At 43.8% G+C, this 12,239-nt stretch overlaps 1 protein-coding gene across 1 annotated transcript in view; it reads left to right on the forward strand.

Moving 5' to 3' along the window:
- Positions 1 to 12,239, forward strand: part of DSCAM (DS cell adhesion molecule) — a 737,680-nt gene that overhangs the window by 626,249 nt on the left and 99,192 nt on the right. The window contains exon 22 of the mRNA XM_019523886.1: positions 11,630 to 11,747. Coding sequence (XP_019379431.1) covers positions 11,630 to 11,747 — 118 coding nt within the window. The remainder of the gene's footprint in view (positions 1 to 11,629; positions 11,748 to 12,239) is intronic.

Raw genomic sequence — 12,239 nt, forward strand, 5'->3', positions numbered from 1 at the left:
ACTAGGTGCAGACAGAAGTGACAATTTTTGCCCAATCTCGCCCCTGAAAGTGCTTTACATCCATGACCAAACAGGAGTCCGTGGCTGCAAAATACTTTAAAAGGGCCTGATCTCACAAAAATCTGAACTCTCATTGCATTAATACAAGAAAATCTTACAATTGCATAAAATTTCAGATAAAGAAGTTTCAAAACAGAGCATCTTCAGTAACATGTGGCTGCACTGTCTCCCAGCCTCAGAGTTGTTTTCAGAATGGGAAAGGGAGTGGAGAGAGTTTGGTCTGGGGGTTTTTCAGCCAGTGCTTCAGTGTGGGATGTGTGGATTGGAGACCCCCCTTTAGATTCTAGGGGACCCTCAGCCAGCACTTGAGCAAAGGGCAGATGGATTGGAGCACCCTCCCCTGCGCCCTCCCCCCCATCAACATGAAATGATGCACAGGCAGATGGATTTGAATCTGCAGATTCACAAGGCTGTCCATAAGGTAGTGATGCGGTCAATGAAGGAAGAGGAAATTGAGAAGTTATGCTTTTGGGGAATTTATCCAGAACAGTAGAAATCTATGCAGTTATTAGCAGAGGAGGAGGCCTCCAATCCACCCACCGCACCCTCCAGAGCTGGCTGGGGAACTCCTAAAATGATCTCACTCTGCTCTCTTTCCTCCTCCCATTTTGAAAACAGGACGTGGGCTGGCAGGGAGGAGGGCTCATTGCTAAAGGAAACCAGCTTCAGGCTTGGAGCCAGCAGCTGGATTCCCCAATGTCCCCTTCCCTCCCTGGACCCAACAGTGAACTTCAGTTTCATCTGGGGAATCGTTGCAACTCAGAACACTTCTTGCAAAGTGCTATGAGTTACAGAGAGGAGCTACACTTCTGTTTGTGCCCACTTTGCACATACTAAATCAGGGGTGGGCAAAATGGTGGATCTAGCCAGCAGCCAGACTCCATTTCCCAGCAGCCCCTGACTGCATCACTGTGGCTAATATCAATGCAGACCCTAGGAAGGGTGGAGCCATGACAGCATGGGACTAGGTTTTCCATGGAGACCTGCCCAAGCAGCACTGGCAGGGTGCACAACTGGATGGGGAACTACTCCAGTGCTCAGGCTGGGATTTTGTCATGGTGGCAGCGTGGTCTGGAGCCAGGGCAGAGATATGATCTTCTGCCTGCATGCCTTGGACAAGGGCATGCAGGCAGCAAATTGTGGTTCTACCCTGGTACAGTGTGTGGGCAGTGGATCACAGCTCTGCCCTGGCTCTGGACCACACCATCACCACCACAAAATCCCAGCCCTTCACTGTCATGGCCCCACCCTTCCTGGGGTCTCCATGGAAACCAGCTGCAGTGATGCAAGCAGGGGCTGCTGGACGAGTCTGCCACAGGCCAAATCTGGCCCACATGCCAGACTTTGCCCATGACTGTCCTAAATACATTTTAAAGCCCAAGAGTTTAGATGCGTATCTGCCTGACCCATTCATCTCACCCAGGGCCCTGTAAACTCCAGGATTCTGCAGCAGAAATTCAAGTTTCTGTTACAGCCAGGAGCATGACACTTTTGGTCACCATGTCCTAATATGGCCTGTTGCAGCTTCCCTTTGTTCTCTGCCTTTTTCCACAAGGGGGAATCAATTGAATTCCTATAGCCTTCCTTTATTATCTTACAGAGCCAGGTAGAAGAGAATCAGGGAGGTAAAGACCACCTCGCAGCCAGTAGGCAGGCTGGTAAAGAGGATGTCATCCAAGACCTGGGGAGTGAAGTGGATGAACTACTGAAGCTAACTACAAACTTCCTCCTTCCCTGAGACAGGGGAGCAGGGGTAGGCAATTCTGTGCTGGTGGGCTTAGACAACAGCACAAGTGTTGTAGCTCACAGAACAAGGCTGGAGATTGTTTAAAAAGAATCATTGATGAAAACGATCATTCACCTCATACCTCAGTTCCCAGATTTACTCACATACAAATACACCTTTTCCCCAAACAGTAGTTCTCCAAAATTAGGGTGCTCATCTTAAGTGAGGAAACTTAATTTCTGTGCTGGAATGGAGGTATGGGGTGCTGGAATGGCTTGTAGCAGCTGTGCTCCCCTCTGGCTGCCTGGAACAGGAGCAGAGTCCATTTGCTGGTTTAATTTGCCCTGCCCTTGCTGCTCAGCTGAAAGCTAGAAATTTAACTCTGCTAAGGCTGCTGCTGAGTTGACAGTAGCTTTTGGCTGTTCATCCATAAACTACTGCTAGTTTGGCAGTGATTGTGACAGGGTCAAATGTCTAACTTTTGACTGGGCAGCAAATGGTGGGCAAGTGACACTAGCAAGTGGATTCTGATCTTGTACCATGTGACCAGCATTCAGCCATGGCTCTGGAAAAAATCTTGATTTTCTTCTTCATTCTGCCTTCCCAAAACAATGCATGTCTTACTGGGAGCTTGTGGGTATGTGAGACACTTAAATCCAGTTCTAACTTCCTGGAATATTTTAAAAGCACACCAACAATATCAAGTGCCATTTTGAGCTGGTCCTCTGTGATCTGGCTCAATTTTATGTCTGGACACAGAGCATTTCATGCCTAATGTCTGGTCAGTCCTCCAGGCATCCCAAACTGCACCATTCCTCACCCTCCTAACACATACAGGGTAAGGGGCTGCTCTGAAATGTAGCTAGGAAGCCACAGTCTGCAGGGATGGGAAAGGGGAAGGCCTCTGTGTCAGTTTCATCTCCCTACTAGGGACCCTCATTAGGGTTCCTAGGTTCACTGTGGTCAGGGGGTGCATAGGCAGGTCGGGGGGGAGGGTGTGCTTCGTGATGCCCTGCTCCTAATTCTCATGAGGCTGCGTGCTTTGAAGCCCTCTCCAAGAATTCCTCAGCTTTTCAAACCCTTCTCTGAATGTTGTGTTGTCTATTTCACTTCCCTGCACAGACCTAGATTTTCCATCTAGATCCATTAAGATTAAGGCAATGTAAAATATTGGTAAGGCTCTAGAGCAGTGGTACTCATGCTTTTGGCCCCATGGGTCAGATGAGTAGTGTAGGGCTGGTCCTCAGGCCAGATTGAGCCTTACATACCTGGACTGGGCCACACTCAGCTAGCCTCTGCAGACTAGGAGCAGGTCATACAGGGCCTACCACAACCCCTTACCTGGCCCCACATGTCAAGATTGAACCCTGGGATGTGGCATTGCCTCCATGTATTGGGATTGGGCACTGGGGTCTGGCACCAACTCTGCATGCCAGGATCAGGCCCTGGTGGCCCATGCCACCCTCTCCTGGCCCTGTGCATGAGGGGCCCCCTACTACAGAAAGGATGTGGATAAATTGGAGAGAGTCCAGCAGAGGGCAACAAAATGGTGAGGGGGATGGGACACATGACTTGTGAGGAGAGGCTGAGGGAACTGGGCTTGTTTAGTCTGCAGAAGAGGAGACAGAGAGAGGATTAAATGGCAGTCTTCCTACCTGAAGCGGGGTTTGAAAGAGGATGGAGCTAGACTGTTCTCAGTGGTGGCAGATCACAGGACACGGAGCAATGATCTCAAGTTGCAGCAAGGAAAACTTACGTTAGATTTTAGGAAACATTTTCTCACTAGGAGAGTAGTAAAGCACTGGAACAGGTTACCCAGAGAGGTAGTAGAATCTCCATACTTGGCTGAGATGATCTAGTTGGGGATGGTCCTGCTTTGACCAGGGGGTTGGACTAGATGACTTCCTGAGGTCCCTTCCAACCTTAATTTTCTATGGTTTTATGATCAGGCACCTGATATGGTACACAGGGCCCAGGGCTCCCTGCAGGTCTGGAAATTTGGCAGCAAGAGATCAGTACTGCCGCACTTCCACCAACAAATTTCTCGACCCATGGCGAGTCCCACAGACTGCATTGCATAACATCAGGGCCAGACTTGGCCTGTGAGCTGGAGGTTAAGCGCCCCTGCTCTAGAAACAATTTTTTTGTAATAACTTTTTGTAGGCAGCTGTTTTTCTGTAGAACTGGCTCTTAAACATGTACAATAAAGTAATTCTCTTGTAGAAACCTTGTATTAACTGCATTTTATGTTGCAATCTGCCTTTAACAGTATTCATTTCAAAGAACTCCTGTGAATTGCGGAAATGGTTTATTTTCTTCCAATGTTAGTTTCCCACTGTTTCATCTTTTTGGGCTGGCATTTATGTTTTCTTTAACCTTTTTTCCTTTGTCTCACTAATGTAAGGGATTCCTCTGGTGACATAAGGCTGACATAGCTAACTGCATCATCCACTCCTGGAATACAAGAGCTAGAGCAGGCTCCAATTTGGTAATCTGAAAGTAATGGAATGACCCTCTCAGAGCAATTCCAGCTGGAGTAGGACCTTATTACTTTTATCTCCTTGGTCCTACTCCTGAATAAAAAGGATTTCTAAGGTGAATAAGGATGACAGAATTGGACCCCCCATAGTAATCTGAGACCACAGGGAAAACTAAGTATTTTTACACATGCTCCATTTTGAAGTGCAGGGCCACTGATACATGAGATGTGGAGGCTGGTTGGAGTGGGCTAATTAGCATGCTCCAGCAGACATGATTAATTGAGTCTGCTCCAACATGCTGTAGTTACAGTATGTCAGAGCAGCCTCCCCTTACATCTACAGGCACCCTATGTGACTGCAAACAGAAAGGGTATCTTAATATGAAGGTTCTATTTCTCTTGGTTTGATTAGTCTCTGTACTAACATTCATGGTAAATATATATATATATTTAGATTTCTGCTTTAAAAATGCAGTTGCAGGTGTGTGACTTAATAGCATCCTCACACCATATTTCTGTTTCTTTAATGCACATTCTTGTTGTAATATGCAATAAATGAAGGAAACTCCTGCCCCAGAGCATCCCCTGATGAATACAGGAGCTCTGTGACTTGTCTGTACATTTTACTGCTTTATTCTGATACTTGCCGTTCTCTGATTAAGCTGAGATACGGTGAGGTGCCATAAGCTTCTTATTCAGAAATGTCCAGCACAGTTTCATCTTAAGATTTGATTGTGCCATCTGGAGAAAGGGGTTGAGTACACTGTGGCTTTTGATTTAAAACTCTGGCTCTCCATCTCTTAGTCTCAGGATGTGAACTTATATAATAAGACTCAAAATAATAAAATTAGATATAAAACTACATAAACTTCCCTAACAAGGGAAGAGAGAGAAGCAGGGGACAAAGGAATATCGCAGAGCTGTTTTATGCTAGCTTAATGATGAGAGAATTTATAGCAACATCATGTGCTGTCATATAAAGATAGTAGGGTGTTTGTACACATGTAGAATGTTCTGATAATGATAAACTACTTTGAGCAATAAACAGTACAAGCATAGCTCTCTCAATTAATCTGTGAGGATTAAAGCATACTAAACTCATAAATGCCTGTTATAATTTCTGAGAAGTAGTTAGCCATGTTAGTCTGAAGTCATGCAGTAGGCAGGGTAGATTTGCACCTTATAAACTAACTAAATCAGAGATTCATGGTATAAGCTTCCATAAGCATCAGTTTACTTCATCAGATGCTAGGGGAACCATAGAAATATTTTTAAGGTGCATATTTTAGAATTTATGCCATGTGAGACATTTAAGAATTTCATTCTGTTTCAAAACATATCTTTTAAAATTAAATTCACCATGAAAAGGTAGTTTCAGTTCTTAGTTAGCGCTTCTCACCAAGGTACTGCAGTTTTAGGTGTCCATGGGTGAAGTTACATGTTACACTTAGACCATCCTAAATCTGTGGAACATTATGTGATAAAGTTAGAACATACTGTGTGCATCTGCGTGAGATAATGCACAGTAGATTGATTCTACTGTGCATTAATGTGTCATGGGAAAAACCATACTAATTAAGGCTGTGTGAAGCTTCAGGTGGTGATTCGATTCAAAGGAGATTTGGACCGATTCGGTGGCTGAATCTCCAAATCCTAATGGAATCAGGGGACCAATTTAAAGGTCCAAATCAATTCAAAGCTCTCCAAATCACCGGAAAAGATTCAGATGGTGTTTGATGATTTGGACAGTCCCCAGTGGCTGCTTATCAAATATGGTAATTTGATACCTGTATAATGCAGTTATCAAATTTACACCCAGTCGGTTAATGCACAGTAATGCATGTGTAAACGCCTTACTGCTCAGTAACCCTATGAATGTGGACTGACTTGGGACTAACTTTAGTCCTAAGTCAGTCCACACATAGTGTTAATGCCCTTTAATGCCTGCAAGTGTAGAGGCTGGCCTATTCTCATTTACTGTGCAGTAACTTACTGCGCAGTGAATTTAAACTGGCATAAATGCACGTGTAGACATTCCCCTTGTGTTTTTAATTAAAATTTTAAACAAAGTAAATTTCTTGAGAGGTTGAGGCTTCCATAATACTACAAAATAATCCACACAACAACCATCCAAATTGATCACATAGTATGTGGAATAAATTTCGCTTTATGAATCTCAGTAGTCCCACTGAAGTAATTTCCATTCTCTTTTCAAGGCCTGTTATTTTATGTATAATTTTACATTAGATATTGTTTTTAGAGGCTAAAACACAGTTATATTTGATACTGGCTCTCATTTTCATGTTTTCTGAATTGGTGCAAAACGGTTTATTAAATGCAAATTCTGAGTGACATGCATGATTTAAAAAGTTCCTGGTTAAAACTTCAATACACAGTGCAGTTGTATGCAAATTCAGCATGTTGTTTTTTAACATCTTTTTCCGGACCAAAAAAAGGTCATAATTTAATTAAGAGACATCCTTGGGAAAATCAGTATATTAAAACTGAAATACAGCCCCTCTCTATTATAGACCACAGCTGCTACAGTAACATTTTGCTTCAGTGTTAAGTTCAGTTGGAGGTAATAAAGACAGAATTGTCATCCTAACTTTGAATTTATTAGCTTTTCAAGACTCTAGTTAGGCCTCTTGTACTGTATTATCACCCTAATATACATTAGGATTTATTTGCCTAACTCCCTAGCTATCATAATGGGACTATCTCTTAAAGTCACAAAATTTAATCTTGAGAAAGAAAACAGCTTAGAGTTATGGAGCACAAAAGGAACCCATTAAAACTGGGGAAACTATTTATCTCTCTCCTGCAACTCAAGAAAACAAATTGAGCTTTTCTAATTTAAATCAGAAAAAAAATCCTCTCCCCCAGATATAGTATTGCAATCTGAGCTGCCTCATAAAATGCTGAAAAGAATAGAATGTTGGCTTACATTGAAAGTCTTAAATTTGAATCTACCATCTTTAAAACTAGTGCAAGGCATTCTAAAACTTTAGAATGACATGAGGTTTTTTCTTTGAGCTAACTTTTAAAATATATTCTTATTACTAGCGCTGTGTGAAGCTTTGGGCGGTGAGTTAATCTGGAGGAGATTCAGCCCGATTTGGTGGCCAAATCTCTGAATCTGAATTGAATCAGGGAACCAATTAAAAGGTCCAAATCAATTCAAAGCTCTCCGAATCTTTGGAAGAGATTCGGAGAGCTTCGATGATTCAGACAGTCCCCAGTGGCTGCAGCAGGGAGCTGTAGCCAGACTCCGTGCTGGTAAGAACGACGGGCGGGGGAGGGGGAAGGGGGCCATGGGGGGACCCCTGCAAGGCCCCATGCCCTGCCCACTCCTCCAGCCTCCCCCACAGCTGCCCCACCCACCCCAATTCCTGGCATTTTAAAGAAAAGCCCTAGTGTTCACTGGGTGCTGCCTGGCAGGGGGGGCAATCCCTGCTGCCTCCCACTGCCCCACACTGCATGCCACAAGACCCCCAGCCCCCCCCTACATGTCTGCCCCACCTGGCCAGCTCTGACCCTTTAAGAAAAAAAAATGAGAAAAGCCTTGGGACTCATCGCTCCTGCAGTGGCCTCAGGGCTTTGGGGGCTTGTGCAGAGCCTCCCACACGGCATGGGGCAGTGGGGATCACCTCTGGGCCAGCAGGAACAGTGAGTGGTGCTTTTCTCATTTTTTTTTTTTTTACTTAAAGGGCCAGAGCTGGCCTGGGTGAGGCACCACTTGGGAGGCTAGGGGAGTGAGGGGGAGATTGGGGGAGCTTGTGCAGAGCCCCACATGCAGCATGGGACAGTGCGGGGCAGCAGGGTTTGCCCCCCCACCCAGCAGCACCCAGTGAATGGGGCTTTTTTTCCCCAAAGAGCTGGGAGCTGGGGCGGTGGGGCAGCTATTGCTGAGCTGGGGGGGATGGGCCTGGCTGATTTGGAGAGTCAGTCTAGGGCTGCTCCTGCCCTGCTCTGCCCCTTGCAGTGTCCAGGGGTAGCTCCAGACTCCCCAGGTGCCAGCCCTGGGCTGAGAAGGGGCGTGGGGGCTGGTCCTGATCTCTGTTGGGCAGGGGATGTCTGATGGGCCGGGGATGTCTGATGTCTGGCAGCTGCCTCCCAGACATTGTAGAGATTGGAACTGTGCCAATCTCCACATGGCTAGGAGGCAGCTTCCAAGAAGCCAAGACAGTTTTTCCCACCCTCTGTGGCCCCCTACTACTTAGGCTGAGGGAGCAATTTGCTCCTGCTCAGAGTCAAAAGTGCATTAGTTTAATTCAGATTTCTAGTACCTATATCTAGTAATATCTAAACTAATCTAGATACTACTGAACTAATCTAGATACTACTAGGCTTATCTACTGTGCAGTAATAGCTGAGTGTGTGTAGACGAGGACACTTTACTGAGCATTAGCTTAGTCTAATGCATAGTAAAGTATCTCATGTTGATGTACCCCATATGAATAATTTCTGATGAGATACTTGCAAAGTTCACCATATCTTTGACCAGATCAGTTATTCTATGAGCAGAGTGCTTTAAAATAAAAGTTCCTTATAATATTCATTTGTGGCAATGGCCCCTTGGATACCATTAGCAACTTATCATGGTCATTGGATTGCTCTAAGGACATGGATACATATAACCATTGAACAGTTCCAAAATGTCATTGATTGAAAACTGGTTCACACTTGTCTTCACACTTGTCACAGGTCCAAAGTGTCCACATGTACAGTGCCCCGCATTTCAGGTAGAAAGTTTAACAGGGTTTCTCAACCAGTGGGACATGGGTCCTCTAGGTGGGACTCAAGCCATGGTGGTGACTTCCCATTACACTTTTGTGCACTTTGATTAGCCGCTGAGGGACACCCCCTCCCTGCTCCTTGACTGGCCTCTGGGGGGACCTACCCTATCCCCATTCCTCAACCGGTGGGACCAGGATTTTTTGACCATACATAGCTGGGATGTAAGGTGCAAAAGGTTGAGAACTGCTGATCTATTACGCACTGAAGTGCTGTGGCTCCAACACTAGGGAAGGGAGTGAGCACCAAGATCAGTATGCTTTACAGTAGGTGAAAAGGGGAGAGCGAGAAGGGAGGGCGGGAGGACCGCTTCCACTTACAACTTTGAGGGCCATAGCATGTGGGTGAACTGACTAGGGCCATTTTTACTTTTCTGCTTTCCCTTCTCTCCTAAACATAAGTATAATAAAATTCACTAGCCTGTGCCTGACCAAAATCCTCAGTGTGGTTTACTGTCTTGGGATGCCCAGAAAGGGTTTTCAGGGAGTGCGAGACAGGGGGGCCATGCTGAGAGGCTGCAGTCAAGTAGAAAGTGAGGATACAATTGGTTGTTAGAAAGATAGCTTTCATTGACTAAGCTGTGTAAGAGAGCTTATGGATTAAAAAAATGCCAAAAAAAGAGAAAAAAAGGAGGCAGTAGAGTTCTGGCTGTGTACCAGAGCAACCAACTGCAGCACTGGGGGAGAAGGGAAGGAGGAGCAACAATGCAGCATGGGATACCCAGAGGTGGCCAAACCTGAGTCATGGATTGTTTTGTGTCCACATGTAACAATGACCCAGTTCACAGTGAACCAATTCTGGAGGGTGCTTGATTTTGCAGGTACACTTTTGCACTGTTCCAGGTAGCTTTATACCAGTTCAATAGGATTGTATGACTGTCCACCTCAGGTTTAAGCTGCATTTAAACCAGTCCAAATGTTACATATGTCCGAACTGTAAGTTTCACCACAGACTGAACTGTCCCTGACTGGTCTCAGTAGTAAGGGACCACAAAGGTACCATTCAGTCATTTTTTTTTTTTTACCCCAAATGAGTTAGGTACTACACTGGAAGAGCTTAAGATTTTTCTCTATGTCATTAACATAGCATCCTAGTTAATTTCTGCATTTTCACTAGAAAATATTCATTCTACGTTATTATCTGGTGTAAATTCTTGATAGCCAGCTTACAATAATTTTGATTTATTGTCCATATATCACTAAATGAGATGAACCAAACTGACTCTACTGTTAATATCTGTCTGTCTGTCAATTGTGGATATTATTATCAGAACCAAGATTTTTATTTTCCCATTGAGCCAATATAGGCCTAATTGGGTGCATCTACACAAGCTGCCCACTGTGCAGTTGTTATTGTGCAGTCTTTTAGTACTTGCATAACCAAGTAACTGGCGTTACCACAAAGTAGCTTCCCCGCGTGGTTGCATAGTGACGCTTACTGTGCAGTAGCATCACATCACAGTTTGTGCCCAGTGACACTACTGCGCAGTATTAACAAGCTATGGAGCAGTAGTAATGAACTACTGTGCAGTAAGCATCTTGTGTAGATGCAGCCACTGAAAATTACATGTCAGATTATGACCTTTGGCAGTTCTACCTGTGTAGTTGGTACCATAAGTATCTACAATACCAATTTAAACTGCTAATTCTTGCCAGATTGTGGACTGTAATGATGCCCACACTGCAACATTTTAACTAGTGTGATAGTTCTCTTTTTATCATTAATGTTGATTTTGAATGGAAATATCAGTAATAGCCAGAATAACTTCTATTCCCTGACCTGCTGTATACGGTGAAAGAAAAACATGCTACCCAAGCCAGCCCCCAAACATAAAGTAGGTGTCAAGAAAATCTATGATCTTAGGATTGTTAGGAGGCATAACTTCATATAGGCAATGCTTTTTGAATAATTGCCCCCTTCTGTAGGAAGAGCAAGAAATAAAATTATAAGGATTCCTAGAGAAATGCTTCTGAACCATTGAAAGCATTTTATTCATAAAAAGTTTATCAAAGCTATCAATAAGTTCAGACTGATTTCAGCTTTTATCCCAGTGAGGTGCATAAGACGTTTTGTTTGTTGGTACTTAAAATTTAATAAGGATGTCATAGGACAGATATGCTCTAATTCATTAGCTAAGCCTTCATAATATTCTTCCCTGTTGTAGATACTATGCCTGCAAGCATGACTTACGAGACAATTTGCCCCAAGGTATCCCTTTCGAATAAGGTTTGACTGTCCAATAAATACACAAAAGATTAACTTTTCCTAATCTAGGAAAACCCCCATGTCTAGGGTCAGTAATTAAGAGCTTCTCAGTTTTATTCTTTCCTGTTTCAAGGCCCTTCCCATTCTATACTACCCAGATTTCCTTTCCTCCAAGTATTAAGTATTGCTTCTGTTCAAATAAATACCCAATCGTATGAGTTGGAAATAATTTATTTAATAGGAATGCAGGTTGGAACAAGTTGGCGCTTGCTTTAAAGATTTATTTTTTGGTGTTTGTGTTCTTTCCTTATTGACTAGATGAAAAGAAACTCCATTTCAATTTTCTTCTTTTATTTGCTCAGCTCCAGCCAGAATTTTGACATTCAGTGGCACAGTAACAACTCCATGGATGAAGGATATCATTCTTCCTTGCAAGGCCGTTGGGGACCCATCACCTACAGTCAAATGGATGAAGGATAGGTAACCAGCAACTAAATGTGCAGCTTGAATAAGGCCACTTTAGCTTCAAAATGTGGGGCATTGTTGTGCTTGATATTTCAAGAGTGTGTCAAAAGAGAGAGGGAGTATTCTATCCTTGCTCCCTTATGCAGAGACCAGGCACAAGTGTAGTAGAGCAGTTCTGAATATCCCAGTGGCTGACACTAGCTGGCAGGCAGCATCAGAAGGTACTGAAAAGGAGGGAAAAGTAAAAAGAAAGGGATATGAAAATATTAAAAACTGTAAATCTACTTCTGATTTTAATTTAACTTCAGGCTCAGGCAGTTTAACTGTACTGTCAGTGATCACTGTGACATCATCGTGTAGCAAAATACAATTTAGATGCTAGCACTACTAATTTCCCAAATGAAAACATTCATGAGTGTGGTTCATGTTCATATTGATTTTGAATAGGCCTTTCTAGACTGATTACTCTTACAGTTGAAGGACCTGCTTATGTTCAGACAAAAAATT

The sequence above is a fragment of the Gavialis gangeticus genome, unplaced genomic scaffold (genome assembly GCF_001723915.1).
Source record: "Gavialis gangeticus isolate Ggan-Ray unplaced genomic scaffold, GavGan_comp1, whole genome shotgun sequence".
NCBI lineage: Eukaryota > Metazoa > Chordata > Crocodylia > Gavialidae > Gavialis > Gavialis gangeticus.